We start from the raw sequence: 19924 nt of genomic DNA on the forward strand, positions 1-19924 counted from the left end.
AAAGCTGTACTGTGTTGAAAAGTTTTAGTTTGATGTTTCCAAAGAATGTGATTACAATGCTCTTTAAAACTGGATGAATGAAGCTGCTAACACGGAGAAGAAAAATTAAATGTAATAAAATGACGAACTTAAATTACAATAAACTGGGTTACTGTTTTGATGTTATATACACTGCAACAGGAAAACTTTAACACACAAAAACCATATGCATCACCACTCACTGACCACTAGAAATAGTTACTGATGAACACCGGAGCATTGCTAAGCAGGGACCAGTGAATTAATAAGTTAACAGATCACTAAAAATAGAACATTGGCTTAATACAGCAGCAAATTGAAAAAAAAAAGAGCAGGAGGTACCAGCCAATCAATAAATGATTGCAGTAACAAATTCATGAAGCAGAGCAAGCGGAGGCTGGAGATCTTGAAGGGAGGGAGGGAAAGCCAAAGCAGGAGCATAAATTAAAACATTTATAGACCAGGTGAAGGACCTAATAAAAGGAGGGGGAGCAGAACTGGATAAAAGGGAGGGGTGGAAGTAGAGTCAGAATCTCTACCCATTCCTATTTGATTTCTTTTTAAAAAGTTGAATTTTGGAAGCAAACAAAATCTCTGAGGGACATGTGGAATTATGTCAGGAGGAGGAGGGAAAAGGAATACCTTGATGGTAAAGGGGGTCTCTGACCTCTCACCACCTGCCCTTGGGGAAGCGAGTCAGAATGGGTGGAGGGAAGGGAAGAAGAGTCAATAGCAGGTTACAAGGTATGCGACTGATAATAGAGCAAGAGGGTGGGGAGGATAAAAGGATTGACCAGGTAGTTCAAAGGGGGAAGCTTTATTATATTCATTCATGGGATGTGGGCGTTGCTGGCAAGGCCAGCATTTATTGCCCATCCCCAATTGCCCTCGAGAAGGTGGTGGTGAGCCGCCTTCTTGAACCGCTGCAGTTTATGTGGTGAAGGTACTCGCAGTGCTGTTAGGGAGGGAGTTCCAGGATTTTGATCCAGGACAATGAATGAATGAATGGCAGTACTGTATATTTCAAGCCAGGATGGTGTGTGACTTGGATGTGGTGGTGTTCCCATGTGCCTGCTGCCCTCGTCCTTCTAGGTGGTAGAAGTCATGGGTTTGGGAGGTGCAGTCAAAGAAGCCTTGGCGAGTTGCTGCAGTGCATCTTGTAGATGGTATACACTGCAGCCACGGTGCACCGGTGGTGGAGGGAGTGCCAATCAAGCAGGCTGCTTTGTCCTGGATGGTGTCATGCTTCTTGTGTGTTGCTGGAGCTGCACTCATCCAGGCAAGTGGAGAGTCTTGCATCACACTCATGACTTGTGCCTTGTAGATGGCTTTGAGGAATCAGGTGGTGAGACACTCACTGCAGAACCCAGCTTCTGACCTGCTCTTGTTGCCACCATATTTATGTGGCTGGTTCAGTTAAGTTTCTGTGACCCCCTCAGAATGTTGATGGTGGGGAATTAGATGATGGTAATGCCGTTGAACTTCAAGTGGTTAGATTCTCTCTTGGAGATAGTCATTGCCTGGCACTTGTGCAGCACGAATGTTAGTTGCCACTTATCACCCAAAGCCTGAATGTTGTCCAGGTCTTGCTGCACGCGGACACTGCCCTGAGGAACTCCTGCGGCAGTGTCCTGGGGCGGAGTTGATTGGCCTTCCAACAACCACCTTCCTTTGTGGTAGGTATGACTCCAGCCAGTGGAGAGTTTTCCCCGATTCCCATTGACTTCAATTTTACGAGGGCTCCTTGATGCCACACTCAGTCAAATGTTGCCTTGATGTCAAGTGCAGTCACTCGCACCTCACCTCAGGAATTCAGCTCTTTTGTCCATGTTTGGACCAAGGTTGTAAGGAGTCGTGGCAGAACCCAAACTGAGCATCGGTGAGCAGGTTATTGGTGAGCAAGTGCTGTTTGATAGCACGGTCGTGATGAGAGTGTGACTGTGGCAGGACAGCATGAAAATGTAAGGAACACAATATGTGAGGGGGGGGCGCAGTGGGAAACACTAGCGATTGCGGAGATGGTAAGCGAGTCGCTGCTGTGGGCCACATTTGTCCTACAACCCCACCCTAGATGCAGTCTGTAACCATTGATGGTTCCTTTCCCTATCACATCATGTCACCCACAACCTCCCACCTGAAATTAAAGAAAAAGGCGAAGAGAGAGACAAAAAAAAAGTTAAGGGTTGCAAGGTAGAAGAGATAGAGATAGAACCAGAGGAGAGACAAATTGTTAAACAGAAAGACATCAGACAGGTAAAAGATTGACCAGCAAGATACATAAAAACAGATTATAAAAGCTTATTATTAGGTATGTAAAAAGGAGACAGGAGAAATGATAATGGGGAATAAGGAAATGGCAGAGACATTATATATGAATACTTTGGATCTGTCTTCATGATAGAAGGCACAAATAACATTCTGGAAATAGTGGGGAACCGAGGGTCTAGTGGGAATAAGGAACTTAAAGAAATTAGTATTAGTAAAGAAACAGTACTGGAGAAATTAATGGGACTGAAAGTCGACAAAGCCCCTCGACCTGATGGCCTACATCCTAGGGTTTTAAAAGAGGTGGCTGCAGAGTGGATGCATTGGTTTAGATCTTCCAGAATTCCCTAGATTCTAGAACTGTCCCCATGTATTGAAAGGTAGCAAATGCAACCTCACTATTCAAGAGGGAGAGAAAACAGGGAACTATAGACCAGTTAGCCTGACATCAGTAGTAAATAAATGCTAGAATCTATTATTAGGGATGTGATTACACAGCTCTTAGAAAATCATATGATTGGGCAGAGTCAACACAGATTTATGAAAGGGAAATCATGTTTGACAAACCTATTAGTTTTGAGGTTGTAACTAGCAGAATAGAGAAGGGGGAAAACCAGCAGATGTGGTGTATTTGGATTTTCATAAAGCATTCAATAAGGTGCCACAGAAGAGGTTGATGCACAAAATTAGAGTTCACGGGATTGGAGGCAATATATTAGGATTGAGGATTGGTTAACGGAAAGAACAGAGAGTTGGAATAAACAGGTAATTTCAGGCTGGCAGGTTGTAACTAGTTGGGTACCACAAGGATCAGTGCTGGGGGCTGTTATTTATAATCTATCAATGACATAGATGAGGGGACTGAGTGCAATGTATCCAAATTTGCTGAGAATACAAAGTTAGGGGGGAAAGAAAGCTGTGAGGAGGATGCAAAGATGCTGCAATGGGATATAGACAGGTTAAGTGAGTGGGCAAGAACATGGCAGATGGAATAGAATGGAGAGGTGTGAAGTTATCCACCCACTTTGGTAGGAAAAAAATAGAAAAGCAGAATTTTTTTTTAAAAACAGAGTCTGGGAAATATTGGTGTTCAGAGGGACTTGGGTGTCCTTGTACATGAATCACAGCAAGTTAACATGCAGGTACAGCAAGTAATTTGGAAAGCAAATGGAATGTTATACTCCAATCCCTTTGTAATAAGGCTAAGTGTAAAGAAGTCTTTCTACAATTATATAGGGCCTTGGTGAGATCATATCTGGGGTATGGTGTACAGTTTTGGTCTCCTTACCTAAGGAAGGATATACTTGCCTTAGAGTGCAAAGATTCACTGGAATGAGATTATTGTCCTATGAGGAGAGATTGTGTAGACTAGGTCTATATTCCTTAGCGTTTAGAAGAATGAGAGGTGATCTCATTGAAACATTATGACTCTAAAATTGCCATCATCTGAAAGGAATTTGCATGAACCTGGTGCGAGGCCCCACACGTAAACATTCTGTCAAGACGCTGCAGAGTTGTGTGCAGCGTAGTGCATCATGGAGCCCAGGAGCGCTGCGTAAAACTCCGAGGTACCTGATGCATCCAGTATGCCGAGAATAGTAGGGGGCTTGATTCCTTCAGAGTTTAAGTAAACTTCAGTTTTACGGCACTGTAGTCCTGGAGGCTAGCAGTTCATTTGCATATTTATTAATCCGGAGCTGGTAATACGGACATTGAATTGAATATTTAGATACAGTTGCAAACTTTTGCAGGAAGATTGCAATCGCACGTTTGGGAAGAGAGGATGGCATAGGGTCGCGTCTAATGTTCTAATTTTTTTTTGGTGCATGGCCCCTTTAACGGGCTGCGCAGCCCATTCAAATTCCCGTTAATGCGGGTTTTTCCTATTACAAAGCCGGCAAGCGGTCTGCACAGGAGCAACAGACAGCTGCACAGCCAGCAGCTTAAAGGGAACACTGGTTGCAGCGCCAAGGAGAGGAATCCACTTGATCGGCAGGAAGCGCTCATTGCAAAGGAGGCAGGCCCAGCCGTTGAGAATAACTCGCAAGAACTGAATGCCTGTCAGTTTTTAATAAAGAGAAGCAGGCTCGAAATTACCTCCGGCACAGACGCCCAGAAAGTCTCTACAGTTTGAGAAACACTGGACGAGAGAAAATAAGGTTATTCTCCCTAGCAGAGAAAGTTAAGGAAAGATCTGAAAGAAGTCGTTCAAAATTGAGAGAGAGTAAATAAGGAGAAACTGTTTCTAGTGGCAGGAGGGTTAGTAACCAGGGGACACAGATTTAAGGTTAATTGGCAAAAGAACCAGAGGAAAAGAAAAGAAATTTACGCAGTAAGTTGTTACGATCTGGAATGCACTGCCTGAAAGGGTGGTGGAAGTAGATTCAATAACAATTTTCAAAAAGGAAATTGGATAAATACTTGAAGGGGAAAAATGTGCAGAGCTATGGGGAAAGAGCAGGGGAAGGGGACTAATTGAACAGTTCTTTCAAAGAGCTGGCACAGGCCTGTTTCTGTGCTGTATCATTCTATGATTCTATAATCTATGTTGAACACCACTTAGAGGAAACATCGAGGTGTGGCAAGGGCACAGAATATACTTTAGGTGGGGGACTACAATGCCCATCAGAGTGGTTTGGTAGGTCCACCATTGACCAAGCTGGACAGTGAAGGACAGACTGGGCTTGTGGCAACGGGCAAGAGAACCAACACAACGAAATAACATACTTAACCTCGTCCTCACCAATCTACCTGTCGTAGATGCATCTGTTCATGACAGTAGTGGTAGGAGTGACCACCCCAGTCTTCACACTGAGGATACCCTCCATTGTGTCATGTGACACCACCATGCTAACTGGGAAAGTTTAAGGACAGATCTAGCAGCTCAAAACTGGGCATCCATGAGATGCTAAATGCCAACAGCAGCAGCAGAACTGTATTCCACCACAACCAGATAATAAAGGATCAATCACACCAATAGGTGTAGTCTACAGACCACCCAATAGTGGAATGGAGGTGGAGGAAAAAATATGCAAACAAATTGGGGAAATGAGCAAAAAACATTGAATAATAATCATGGGGGATTTCAACTACCCCAAAATTAATTGGCTAGAAGATAAGGGAATGGAGTTCCTACAGTGTGTACAGGACTCCTTTCTAACCCAATACGCAAGAGGCCTGACAAGGGAGGATTCACTACTGGATCTCAGGGCAGTGTCCTAGGCCCAACCATCTTCAGCCGCTTCATCAATGACCTTCCCTTCAACATAAGGTCAGAAATGGGGATGTTCGCTGATGACTGCACAGTGTTCAGCGTCATTCACAACTCCTCAGATAATGAAGCAGTCCATGCCCACATGCAACAAGACCTGGACGATGTTCAGGCTTGGGCTGATAAGTGGCAGGTAACATTCGCGCCACAGAAGTGCCAGGCAATGACTATCTCCAACAAGCGAGTGTCTAACCACCGCCCCTTGACATTCAACGGCATTACCATCGCCGAATCCCCCACCATCAACATCCTGGGGTCACCATTGACCAGAAACTTAACTGGACCAGCCACAAAATACTGTGGCCACAACAGGTCAGAGGCTGGGTACTCTGTGGCGAGTGTCTCACCTCCCGACTCCCCAAAGCCTTTCCACCATCTACAAGGCACAAGGAGCATGATGGGATCCTCTCCACTTGCCTGGATGAGTGCAGCTCCAACAACACTCAAGAAGCTTGACACCATCCAGGACAAAGCAGCCCGCTTCATTGGCACCCCATCCACCACCTTAAACATTCACCCCCTCCACCACCGGCATACCGTGGCTGCAATGTGCACCATCTACAAGATGCACTGCAGCAACTCACCAAGGCTTCTTCGGCAGAACCTCCCAAACCCACGACCTCTTCCACCTAGAAGTACAAGGGCAGCAGGCGCATGGGAACACCACCACCTCAAAGTTCCCCTCCAAGTCACACACCATCCTGACTTAGAGGTATATCGTCAATCCTTCATCGTCACTGGGTCAAAATCCTGGAACTTCCTCCCTAACAGCACTGTGGGAGTACCTTCACCACACGGACTGCAGCGGTTCAAGCAGGCAGCTCACCACCACCTTCTCAAGGGCAATTAGGGATGGGCAATAAATGCTGGCCTTGCCAGCGACGCCCACATCCCATAAGCAAATTAAAAAAAAAAATTTTTTTTATTAAATAAAATCTAGTAATGGGGAATGAAACAGATCAGATGAGAAGTAAAAGTAGGGGAACATCTAGACAATAGTGACTATAATATAATACGCTTTAAGATAATGATTGAGAAGGATAGAAGTATGACAAAGACTAGGGTAATAGACTGGAGAAAAGCCAATTTTGAGGGGCTAAGAATAGAACTTGGGAAAGTAAAATGGACAACAATATTGGCAAACAGTGATGTAGAACAGCAATGGGAAACAATTAAAACGGTGTTCAAAAGCGTCCAGGAAAAATATATTCCGCTAATAAACAAGAACAAGCTAAACCTTAATGAGACACCATGAATGAATAAAGACACAAGGGAAAAATTGAGGGCAAGTACATGGACAGCAGGGGAGAGCATGACAAGGGAGAATATGAAGAGATTAGGAGAGAAGTCAAAAAAACAATTAGAAGGCAAAGAGAAACTATGAAATTAAATTATCAAAGAACATAAAACAAAATAGTAAAATATTCTACAGGCACAAAGACAAAAAGGAAAGTCAGGATGGGAATAGGGCCACTAAGGGATGGTCAGGATAAAAATCACAGGCAGCGATACTGAAATGGCAGAAATATTAAATAATTACTTTGCTTCAATATTTACCAGGGAGACTGAACAGGTGGACATCAGAAGAGATTAGAAATGATATAACTAGTTTATTTAATATTTCTCCTTTTTATTTTAAATTCAATCAAACTCAGGATAAACCCCTGGTCCCGACAGGTTACATTCACGCATTTTAAAAGAATCTAGGAAAGAGATAGCAGAGGCACTATTACACATTTAATAATTCGTTAGAAAAAGGTGTAGTGCCAGAGGACTGGCGGATAGCTAACGCAATACCTACATTTAAGGAGGGCGATAGAACATGTCCAGGGAACTATAGACCAGTCAGCTTAACATTGGTGGTAGGAAAAATAATGGAATCCCTACTGAAAGAAAAGTATATCTAGAAAGCAAAAATATAATGAATAGTTAGCACAGATTTCAAATGGGAAAGTCTTGCTTAACCAACCTCATTGAATTATTTGAAGAGGTAACAGAGAGTAAACAAGATTAATGCAGTAGATGTAATTTATCTAGATTTCCAAAAGGCCTTCGATAAGATACCACAAGACTAATAAATAAGGTCAGAGAATGCGGAGTCAGGGGACAAGTAGCAGAATGGATAGCTTGCTGGCTTCAAGACAGAAAGCAGAGAGTAGGGGTAAAGGGTAGCTATTCAGAGTGGCAGAAGGTGGACAGTGGAGTCCCACAAGGATCAGTGCTGGGACCAATGACACCAATTTTTTTTTGGGGGGTGGGGGGCGCGGGGAAATAAACACCGAGGCGGACTGCAACAAATTACAAGACGACATTAATAAACTTGCAGAACAGGCATATAATTGGCAAATGAATTTCAACACAGAAAAATGAGGGGTACCTGTATTACATTTTGGTAAGAAAAATAAGGTCACATATTACTTGGAAAATAAGAATCTAAATGGGGTAGAAGAGCAAAGGGATTTCGGAGTACAAATACACAAATCACTAAAAGTAGCGACATAGGTTACCAAGGCCAAAAAAGCAAACCAAGCACTAGGGTTTATTTCTAGAGGGATAGGATTGAATAGTAGTGAAGTTATAGTAAACTTGTATTGAACCTTGGTTAGACCACACTTGGAATATGGTGTACAATTCTAATTGTCATATTGTAAGAAGGATATAGAGGCACATAGGACAATCCTCACATCCCAGGAATCATTCTAGTGCACCCACTCTAAAAGGTAGGTATATCCTTCCTGAGGTATGGAGACCAAAACTGTAGACAGTACTCCAGATATGGTCTCACCAAAGCCCTGTACAATGCAGCAAGACTTCCTTACTCTTATACTCCAACCCTCTTGCGATAAATGCCAACATACCATTTGCCTTCCTAATTGCTTGCTGTACCTGCATGTTAACTTTGTGTTTTGTGTACAAGGACACACAAATCCCTCAGAAAGCCAACATTTAATCGTTTCTCACCATTTAAAAAAAATTCTGTTTTTCTATTTTTCCTACCAAAAAGTGAATAACCTCACATTTCCCCACATTATACAGCATCTGCCACCTTCTTGCCCACTCACTTAACCTGTCTATATCCCTTTGCAGACTCTGTGCCCTCCACACAGCTCACTTTCCCACCTAGCTTTGTATCATCAGCAAACTTGGATACGTCACACTCGGTCCCTTCATCCAAGTCATTAATATAAATTGTAAATAGCTGAGGCCCAAGTACCGATCCTTGCGGTACCCCACTAGCAACAGCCTGCCAAACTGAAAATGACCCGTTTATTCCTACTGTTTTCTGTCCTTTAACCAATCCTCTATCCATGCTAAAATATTACCCCAACCCCATGAGCCCTTATCTTATACAACAACCTTGTGGCTCCTTATCGAATGCCTTTTGAAAATGCAAATATACTACATCCACTAGTTCCCCTTTATCTACCCTGCTAGTTACATCCTCAAAAAAAATCATACACTATTTCCCTTTCATAAAACCATGCCGACACTGCCTAACCGTATGATGATTTTCTAAGTGCCCTGTTAGCACTTCCTTAATAATGGATTCTAGCATTTTCCAGTCGACTGATGTCAGGCTATCTGGCCTGTAGGTCCCCATTTTCTCTCTCCCTCCTTTCTTGAATAGCAGGGTTACACTTGCTACCATCCAATCCACTAGGACCATTCCAGAATCTAGGGAATTTTGGAAGTGGGGATGGTCGCTGATGATTGCACGCAGTCTTCAGCTCCATTCGCAATTCTTCAGATAATGAAACAGTCCACACACAAACATCCAAGCTTGAGCTGATAAGTGGCAAGTAACATTCATGCCACAAGTGTCAGGCAGTGAACATTTCCAATGAGTGTATCCAAACACTTCCCCATGACATTCAATTGCATCACCATTAGCAAATCCTCCACTGTCAACATCCTGGGGTTGCCACTGACCAGAAACTCAACTGGACCAGCCACATAAATGCCACAGCTATTAGAGCAGTTCAGAGGCCTGGTATTTTGCAACAAGTGACTCATCTCCTGATTCTCCAAAGACGCTCCACCACCTACAAAAAAGGTACAAATCAGAAGTGTGATGGAATTATCTCCACTTGCTTGGATGGGTGCAGGTGCAACAACACTCGAGAAGCTCGACACCATCCAGGACAAAGCAGTCCGCTTGATTGCCAGCCTATCCACCACCCCAAACATCCACTGACCATGGCTGCAGTGTGTACTACCTATAGGATGCACTGCAGGAACTTGCCAAGGCTTCATCCTGACTTGGACATATATCACCGTTCCTTCATCGACACTGGGTCAAAATCCACAGACTGCAGTAGTGCAGGAAGGCCCACCACCACCTTCGAGGGCAACTAAGAACGGGCAATAAATGCTGGCCTTACTAGAGACAGCCACATCACAAGAATGAATTTTTTTTAAAACTTCCTCTAAGCGTATTTACCGCTGATCACAATTGAGCCACCACACTCGAGATGTCGCTTTAGTGTTTCTGATTCACTGAGCAATACCACAGGACATTTGCTAATTCAGTTTATAATTTTACATAACTTAGCTGTTTAGTAGTTAATATCTCAGCAGGTTAAAGTGTCTCGATGGTGACTAGCCAGGACAATTGTTATGAATTAATGATTGCAACCCGTACTTATATTTTAGTCAGTTTTATGAACATAGATGACGCAAAACAAATGACAATTTTAATAATTTGGTTTACTTAGACACAATACTTAAATTAAGTTCCAACATTAGAACAGTGAAGACACTTCAAAAAAAGTAAATCGGCTGTAAAGCACATTGAGACATCCAGTGGTTGTGAAAGGTGCTATATATAAAAAAGGTGCTACAGCAAGTCTATTTTTCTTTAAATCAGAATTTACAACTTTAATTCCAACATCAATAAATTGTTGCAAAAATTGATTTAGTGACAGGTTGAGCAGTGACAGATTGAATACAAGGTCTGTAAGATTTGCATCAGGGTGGGGGGAAAATAGAACACTTAAAAATAACAACAGAAAATGCTGGAAAAACTCAGGGCAGGCAACATCTGTGGAGAGAGAAAGAGTCAACGTTTCAGGTCGAGCCTGGCCTGCTGAGTTTTTCCAGCATTTTCTGTTATTTCGGATTTCCAGCATCCGCAGTATTTTGCTATCACACTTACTTAGAATCTTGGTCTTAATCTTAGAGATCAGAGATGCATTGTATTTTGTCTTTTTCAAAATACCATTCCTTCGCTCCTTCATTTTATCAGAGAACTCCGAATTGCTGGTAGATACAGTTGCACACATCACTCCTCTTTCCACAATTCAAACGTTACCACTTTGCGCACCTTAAAAAAATGACACATTACACTTTAATAGCATGCAATCCTTCATTCGCCGCTTTTGTCACCCAATCAAATGCTCCAATAAATGCAAATATCAGAAATATTTAAAGCCCTTCCAAAAATTAGCAGAATTCTACTTATCCAACAGAAAATCACATCTTTGAACATTACACCAGCAATTTTTAATCCCCCCCCGGGGAGTTCCGCCATCCCATCTTGTCCTATTACTCCCCGGGCCAGCCACATCGGACTGTCACCACGCGAATGTAATCGCAGACTAACCTGGAAAGTGCCGTTTGCCGGTGTAAAGCTACAGTTAAACACTCTGTGAACGAGTACTCGGTGTGGCTGGGTACCCCTCACACACAGACTCCAGCTACTCTCCACCGCCCAGGGCCGTTAGAACTCGCCTTCCATGCACCACACAAAAAAAAATCCAAAATTAAACAAATAGCAACGGTCCTGATTGGTCGAGCGACAAGCGCACGCTCAAGCGGGCAGACGGAAGGAGGCACGTTCATTGGCTCATGCGGTCGAGAGGCAAGCGGCGCTGCGACCGGTCCTCCGTTTCTGTTGGAGAACTGTCGCACGTGAACAGGGAGGGGCGGAACACGCGAAATGGACAGACGCTTTCAATTGGGTACATTTGTTCACGTGGGCGAGAGGCTGTAGCCGAGACAACCGCTTTCTGCTTCCTGCGTCTCGGACTGGTCACGTGAGGCATCGAGCAGCTCGCGGCGGGCAGGTGACGCCTTGCGCGGTTCTGTGAGGTCAGGTGATGCTCTCAGCCGCTGGTGACCAGTGAATAAGGGCGGTTGTGGTGATGTACTTGCAGTAGGCTTTAACCTACTGGGCCTATTGGTTGGCTAATGAGGGGCGGGATTGGTAGGCCCACTGTCAGCATTGAGGAGTTTCTCTGATTTTATAATCTAGATATTCAAATTTTTATGCGTTTTGCTTTGCGCCATCATTCCTTTTGTCTTTTAATCTCTCCTGCCTTCCAACCTATCACAGACCTTCCCTTTTGCTCTTTCCTCCCTTTCCCTGCCCCATCACTTGCTTAAAAATCTGTTATATCTCCAACTTTTTCCAGTTCCGACGAAGGGTCATCGACCTGAAACGTTAACTCTGTTTCTCTACAGATGCTGCCCGACCTGCTGAGTATTTCCAGCATTTTCTGTTTTTATTTCCAATTTCCAGCATCCATAGTATTTTGCTTTTGTATTCAAATTTTAAATTGGGCAGCCGGAACAAAGGTTTTTACGGCCTGTCGAGCTGGGCCAGGGCACCAGCAAGGGTGAAAAATGGAGATAGGGTAAACCGAGGAATGGAGGTTACCCTGGTTCGGTGATCCCAGGCTTGAGCATTAAAAAAACCTGCAGATGAAGTAAGAGAAGCCAGCTGGTGGTGTGAGGACAGAGACAATTGTGAGGTCGTGTGAAATCATTTAAAATAGGAGACTGACTAATCTTGATCCTAACTGAGGATGCAGGGAGGGGTGTGCACTGCCATAAATTGCCTTTTAGATCAGATTAGATTCTGGATTTTTCAATTCTTAACGATCTGAAAAGTAGATTTTCCTGCAGTGATTTTTCGTGCTGTTTTCTTGTACCTTTTTTGTTACTGACAACATCCGTATACACTTCTTAGAGAATTTTACAGATTACATAGAATTACATGGATTGTACAGCACAGAAACAGACCATCAGCCCAACTGGTCCATGCCAGTGTTTGTGCTCCTTGTGAGCCTCCTCCCACTCCTCTTCATCTACCCCTATCAGATAGTTGCCATTGATTTACTTTGCATCTTTCCCCACTTCAAGGGCAGTGAGAGATGGCGTGTAACTCTGTAATTAATCCGGTTCTCCTTCAGAATATTTAGTTGCTTTTCTTTGTTATTTCCACTTATTGAAAAAATAATAGTTACATTTTAAATTAAATAATGAAATGATAGGAGAATGTACATGGTACCATCAAGAGGAGAATCAGGCAAAGAATAAAGAGGAGTCATTATAAAATGCCAAGCTTCAGGTGACTTGGTCCTTGGAATCATAGAATGGTTACAGCACAGAAGGGGGTCATTTGGCCCATCGAGCCCGTGCTGGCTCTCTGCAAGAGTACTGCAGCTAGTAAAGGGAAATTGCTTTTGAGACTTGGAAATTCCAGGAAAGGGTGAATGACATGGCATTGAGCCATAGAGACCAGGAAGGGTGAGAATTCAATACCTTGAGAAGGCATCTGGGCAGGATTCCCAACTGCTGATTGTTGTCTGAAGTAGAGATTTGTATGGAGTCATCTGGAAATTTCACCTTATCAAATAAATACAAATTGTATCACTGTTAATCCAATACTATGTATAGTCTGTTTTCTATGTAGTGTATAAAATGATAAACATCCTGTTTAGCCGATTTACAGATAGACTTGGTGTCAATATTGATACAAGAGTATTCCATGAAGCACTATTAAAGTAAGCAAATCTAATTATATTTGCACAAAACTGAGCCACAATGTTATCTATATTCTATCAAGGCACTTGAATGTCCTACAAACGTTCGGTCAGAATGTTTTGAAAGCTACCCTACATTTATAAAATAAGAGTAAGGTAACTTGGCTAACTAACCATCAGAACCACGCATGTAATTTAATACCAGGATAACAAGCCCAGGGCACCCGTTGCCATTAGTGTTTACCCCAAGGTCTCCTAGCAACAGAAAAGTACTTTGGTCTTTTGGATTGAGTCCAGAAACCAGAGTATTGTCTTTCAGCAGCGAAGAAATTACAGACACACCGAGAAAGGCATCCTCTTAGAATTACTTCTGTGAACACATTCTGATATCTTATCAGTGATTCTAAATTATTATTATTTTTTAAATTAGAGTATATTGCATTTTAATTTTTAAGGATAGAACTCCTGTACTCCCCAGGACAGCACTTCATTTGAGAGACATATTATTCAGGTACTGTACACTTATTTGCAAGATTTACACTTTTAAGAGAAATTTCCATGCATTTGAAAACATTTGAAATGGCTTCCAACTATTTAATCCTCAAAAGTGTTTCATCAGTAAACACAGTTGAAGTAAGCTTCGTAGTGTTACTCTGTAAGTAAAGAAACTTGACCTTCATTGCAGAGGATAAACTAAGGAATACAGTCTCTGGGCTTTATACCCAAAGTGATTTTTGAAGAAGAAGAATGGCGCTGAAAGTGGAAAAAAGGCGAATCAAGAAAGAAATTGAAAAATTATTGTATGTATCAGATGGTAATAATTTCCCCCTCTAACTGTTGTGTTATATGTGTGTGCTTAAACAACATCTTAAGGATATGAGAGAGAGAAAAAAATACTCTTAATTTGAAAGATAACCAGAATGGTCAATCAGTTCTATTTTTCACTCCTTCTTTCCTAAATGTGCTGGCTGGGGCACTATCCCACAGATGCTGGCAGCTTTCTGGTGCTTAATGAAAGTGGTCATTCTTCCTGTATGAGGTCTGACATGAGTGTTGGCACACTATTTGACCATTGTGGGCGTAACAGCTGAACCCACTCTTGCCCTCACCCAAAGTCTGTCATGCGCACTTTTCACCAGAGATCCCTGAATAGCAATCGGGTGGGAAGCAATGTTCCCTCTTATTTTTTTTCAGGTGAGCGACCCCTTTAAGAGGCTGCGTGGCCCATTCGCAAAACTTAACATTGAAAAAGCGCTTATAGGGAATGTTGGTGGGAACCTTGTATGATTATTTACATGTAATTTCCCCTCTCTTTAGCCCAGGAACACTGAGGCCAATTATGGTACCACAGCTATCAGCTATTGCAGCATAGACCAAGAATCAAACCCAGAATCTTCTGGTCTGTATGGCTTAAAATTACATAGGGCAGTGCTTTTACCCACACGGGGAAGCTCAATGATCTGTTACCGGTAGGAAACTGTACTTTTAATAAGATCAGCATCAGAGTTGTTATTGTCACCTGTTGTACTTCTTGCATGTAACCAGCATCTATTTCTGTATAAAGGAGAAATTATGTTGGCATCAGACTTCGTGAAAACAGCTTCGATCCCAAGGGAAAAATGGAGTCAACCTACCTCAATGATTTGGTAAGACTATAAACAGTACATATAATTCTTGTTAACTGGATAATCTGAAATAAATGTTCACTTGTTAGGAATATTCCTTTATCAGGAATTCACATAAGGAAACCTGTTTGTTTTACCATTTCTTTCCCTTGTAAGAATGCTGGGATCAATCCCCAAGGAACTGTCTGGGGTTTGCCAGTCAGTCTATGCTTAGGAGTTAATGGTGCCTAAATTTGGCTTGCTGAACTGACTTCCGTCAACCAGTTCAGATTATATTAGCATTTACACTAGCAACCTTCCATTAAGATCGGCAGAAGGTACTGAGTGAATGAATTCACTCTTTCTTGCCAATTATTAAAGAAGACAAAGTTAGTAGCTAACAATTGTTTATTCACCTTAGAATCATAGTTAGCAGCACTTAAACTTAGTAGATAGGGTTAACTGATGAACTAAATGACAGATTACAAAGGTAGTTCAGTTATGTCACAGTAATTCAGCATTAACTGCTTGCTGAGATTGATATAATTGGTGAAATTAATGTGGGATTAGACTCCCTAGATTACTGACAAATTAACAGTATATTACATAGCCAATCTAGCAAATAGATTCATGTCTATATGCTTGTAGTTAGCCATGTGTCCAGAACTGTTACTACTTATCAGTTGGCATGGATGAAGGTGTTGCCTTGTTTTCCTCTGGGAGGATGATGTTAGCCTTCTGAGACGTTGGAGATGAACCTCAGTCTTTAGAGGTGCTATCCATTCCTCCTGGAACCTCCAGGATAAATTCATCTTCTGCGCTGCTAGCTGTATTTGGACTAGCTGGTTTAAATCTCGCCTCTCTTGATCGTGGGGAAACTTACACCTCAAAGTGGCACACTTTTATCTGCCTGCATCTGGCTGGTATAGCCATACAATCTTAACTTCTGTAATCTTTCTTTCACTCTGTTGGAGATGCACTTTCTGATTATACAGAGACACCCTTCTGCATATACTAGACAAAGAACTCCTACACCTTCTACTACAAAGACTGAGAACTACTAAAAGATCATAGAATAGTACAGCACAGAAAGAGGCCTTTGGCCCATTGAGTCAGGACTGAGCACTTTAGTATCTAAAACACCATACATACACACAAATATATATATTTCTAAAGTAACCTTCTCAATTCTATTGGCCAATCTAAGTGATGTGTTAGAGTTCAGCCCTTCTGGTGTCAATCACCTCACACAGGCCTGCTGGTACCCTTGGTGCCGTCCAAATCAATGGAGCCCCAGTATCTAGACATGCCAGGTTGCTTGTTTCCTCCATAGCTTCTCGGGTCTTTCTTGGCAAAGAGCCTCAGACTGGCCCAGATAAGGTAGGACATCTTACTATCGCCCTTAATGAGCCATCTCCGAGCCTGTGGTCTCGATGGCTTGTCTTCTAGCACTAGTAAGTAATTTTTTACTAGTACATTTCGTTGTACTGCACTTGTGCACTAACAATGACAATAAAGTTGATTATTATTTATTATTATTATTATTATTAATGGTTTAAATAGCATTGACCATTCCTTTTCTAGCATTCTTCTCACAGAATACCAAACCGTGAAACAGCATTAAATTCTATCCTAATAATTCATCCATTTATAATGTGGAGAAATGTGAAGTTATCCACTTTGGTAGGAAAAATAGAAAAGCAGAGTATTTTTTAAATGGTGAGAGACTGGGAAATGTTGGTGTTCAGAGGGACCTGGGTGTCCTTGTACACGAATCACTCAAAGTTAACATGTAGGTACAGCAAGCAATTAGGAAAGCAAATAGTATGTTGGCCTTTATTACAAGAGGATTTGAGTATAAGAGTAAAGATGTCTTCCTGCAATTATATAGGGCCCTGGTGAGATCACACCTGGAGTATTGTGTACAGTTTTGGTCTCCTTACCTAATGAAGGATATACTTGCCATAGAGAGAGTGCAACAAAGGTTCACCAGACTGATTCCTGGGATGGGGGGATTGTCCTATGAGGAGAGATTGATTAGACTAGGCATATATTCTCTAGAGTTTAGAAGAATGAGAGGTGATCTCATTGTAACATACAAAATTCTTACAGGGCTTGACTGGGTAGATGCCGGAGGATGTTTCCCCTGGCTGGGGAGTCTCGAACACAGTCTCAGAATAAGGGGCTGGCCATTTACGACTGAGATGAGGAGTAATTTCTTCACTCAGATGGTGGTGAATCTTTGGCATTCTCTACCCCAGAGGGCTGTGGAGGCTCAGTCGTTGAGTATATTCAAGACAGAGATCGATAGATTTTTGTATATTAATGGAATCAAGGGATATGAGGATAGTGCAGGAAAGTGGAGTTGTGGTAGAAGATCAGCCATGATCTTATTGAATGGTGGAGCAGGCTCGAGGGGCCAAATGGCCTACTCCTGCTCCTATTTCTTATGTTTTTATTTAGTATCAGATTTTTCTATTAGCCCTTTTTATTTAGACACAGCTAATCTTAATTTTACCTTCCAACACTCAATTTTTTTCTTATCTGGAGGTATTTTTCTGTCATTATAACCTCCCCAGTTTAGTAATTTTTTCCCTTTTACATCGACCTACATAGAATTATATAGAATTTCTAGAACACAAACAGTCCGTTTGGCTCAACAGCTCCATGTTAGTGTTTATGCTCCACATGGGCCTCTTCCCACATTACTTCATCCTAACTTCATTTAACTCACACATGGAATAAAACATACTTCCACTGGTCTAAATATGAGTGGCACTGTCACCATAGTAGGTGTATAAACATATTAGCAGTCTAGCATTAGCCTTGGCCTTTGGATTTACTTTATTCCCCTCTTGTGGATGTTTTTTACTTTTTTAGATACAGTACAACATTACTGTTATCTAATCCCATTTATTTTGATTTGTTTCACTTTTATTTCACTTTTAGTTCTATGTTTCTCCCTTCTGAATTCTTAATTTTAGGCAGGAATATTGGGTATGATGGTATGAGGGCTGCATTGTGTTGTGACCTTGTCGTCCCAAATGTTCTGCATTTTCAACTGTCTTTTCAATTGATTTGTGATTTATTAAAGAAAGAATTTGCATTTATATAGCGCATTTCACAATGTCCCAAAGTGATTTACAGCCAATTAAGTACTTTTTGTAGAGCAGGGGACGATTTTGTGAATGGGGGCACGTTGGAGGCGGGACTGCTGCTTGTCGGGTCGATGTCCCGCCTCCATCAACTTCTGGCCAATCCATGCTATTTTCCCTTGATTGACCTTGTTAAGCCCGCCCAGCAGTCTTAACAGGCCAATTAAGGGGAAGCCGGTTGCAGAGCACGTCAACATATGACGCTTCATCTGTCAAACATTTTTGACGGATGAATTGTCATCGTTTGACAGATCTGCGAAGCTGTCAAACAGTGACATTCTCTGCAGTTTGATGAGGTCTTGCACACAAGACCTCATCAACCTTCTTTCTTTTACAGAAATTAGATGGTTGTTGCATATGAGAATGCAACGGCCTTCTCTCATCTGCAACACAGAGGTCCAAGAGTCTCCGCATACAAACCGACTGAAGCCTGCAGGAAGAAACAAAGGTAAGTACACTTTTAAAAACACTTTGCACTTACCTCAGATACTCACCTCTGCACTTTTGCACCCATCACTTACCTTCACACCACACTTTTGCACCCCGCAGACCCAGTACTTGCCTCGCTGAGCTGGCGGGTTTTGGAGCCTTTGGGAAGCCTGCACTTGAGGACAAAAAGGGGATAATCCTATTTTCTGCCTGTTAACTACCTGTTAACAGGCAGTTAATAGGCTTTAATCCCTTCCCGCCTCCAAGGAGACGGGACCCGGCGCAGGATGGCTACCCGCCTCCTGGGAAGATGGCATGGAGGCGGGTTCGGGGCGTATTGGGCACCCGCCCCCAAATTCTGCCATTTTCCCAGCAGTCTCGCCTTCCTAGGGCTGGCAAAATCACCCCCGTAGTGTCTATTATAATGTAGGAAACGCGGCAGCCAATTTATGCACAGCAAGGTTCCACAAACAGCAGTGAGATAAATGACCAAATAATCTGTTTTACGGACGTTGGTTGAGGGACAAATATTGGCCAGGGTTCCAGGAGAACTCCATTGCTTTTCTTAGAATAGTGTCATGGGATCTTTTACATTCACCTGAGAAGGCAGACAAGGTCTCGGTTTAACGTCTCATCAGAAAGACGGCACCTCCAACAGTGCAGCACTCCCTCAGTACTGCACTGGAGTGTCAGCCTAGATTTTGTGCTTGTCTCTGGAGTGGGGCTGAATCCCTGACCTTCTGACTCAGGTGAGAGTGCTACCGCTGAGTCAAGGCTAACACTTTTATATTAAACGCATTGTGTATCTAGTTTCCAATGGACAGTGCAGAGTATATCTTGATTAGTCATAGAGTTATACAACACAAAAAGAGGCCCTTCAGCCCATCGTGTCCATGCCGGCCATCAAGCCCTATCTATTCTAATCCCATTTTCTAGCACTTGGTCCATAGCCTTGTATGCTATGGTGTTTCAAGTGCTCATCTAAATGTTTCTTGAATGTTGTGAGGGTTCCTGCCTCTACCACCCTTTCAGGCAGTGAGTTCTGCAGTAATGTATCATTTTTAAATGAAGAGCATTGGGCACCTAGGATACAGAAGACAGCGTCTGCCGTGCCAAGTGCTGTCTGCATAGAAATTGAGTAGCATAACTATACAACCTCTCAACCAACAGAAAATGGAAACATACATATATAGAATTTAAATCTCTGATCTAATATAGCACTCAGGTAATCGTAATGAATTGTTTTAGCTGTATAGTTGTGCTTTTTGCCATTATCTGATTCTCAATGTTAGGTTACAATTACTCCTAGGTATCTCTTCACTGTCATAATGACTTAATAGTCATTATTCATTATTTGATGGTGAATGTGAAAATCGTCAAATGCGTACATAGGCATAATGTTAATTAGTGGAAATT

General features: G+C 42.3%; 2 protein-coding genes across 19 annotated transcripts in view; one reads left to right on the top strand and one right to left on the bottom strand.

Annotated features, from left to right (window-relative positions):
* The window catches only part of LOC147120144 (uncharacterized), a 61402-nt gene extending 50098 nt beyond the window's left edge, over positions 1-11304 (bottom strand). The window contains 2 exon segments of the mRNA XM_085985721.1: positions 10710-10877; positions 11157-11304. Of these exon segments, the coding sequence (XP_085841847.1) occupies positions 10710-10836 (127 nt within the window). The 5' untranslated portion in view covers positions 10837-10877; positions 11157-11304.
* Positions 11305-11549: 245 nt separating this feature from the next.
* c9h2orf80 (chromosome 9 C2orf80 homolog) overlaps positions 11550-19924 on the top strand; it is a 30136-nt gene continuing 21761 nt past the window's right edge. For 8 of the 18 annotated variants that reach the window (XR_015078132.1, XR_015078133.1, XR_015078130.1 and 5 more), the window contains exons 1-3: positions 11651-14134; positions 14638-14789; positions 14885-14966. Coding sequence is in view for 13 of the 18 variants with exons in the window: in XM_085985729.1 (XP_085841855.1) it covers positions 14123-14134; positions 14638-14789; positions 14885-14966 (246 nt within the window). In the remaining 5 variants the exon portion in view is untranslated. The other 10 variants (XM_085985722.1, XM_085985726.1, XM_085985723.1 and 7 more) reach the window with 10 other exon arrangements.

Source organism: Somniosus microcephalus, chromosome 4 (genome assembly GCF_052327205.1).
Source record: "Somniosus microcephalus isolate GS21.2 chromosome 4, FLI_Smic_1.0, whole genome shotgun sequence".
NCBI classification, from domain to species: domain Eukaryota; kingdom Metazoa; phylum Chordata; class Chondrichthyes; order Squaliformes; family Somniosidae; genus Somniosus; species Somniosus microcephalus.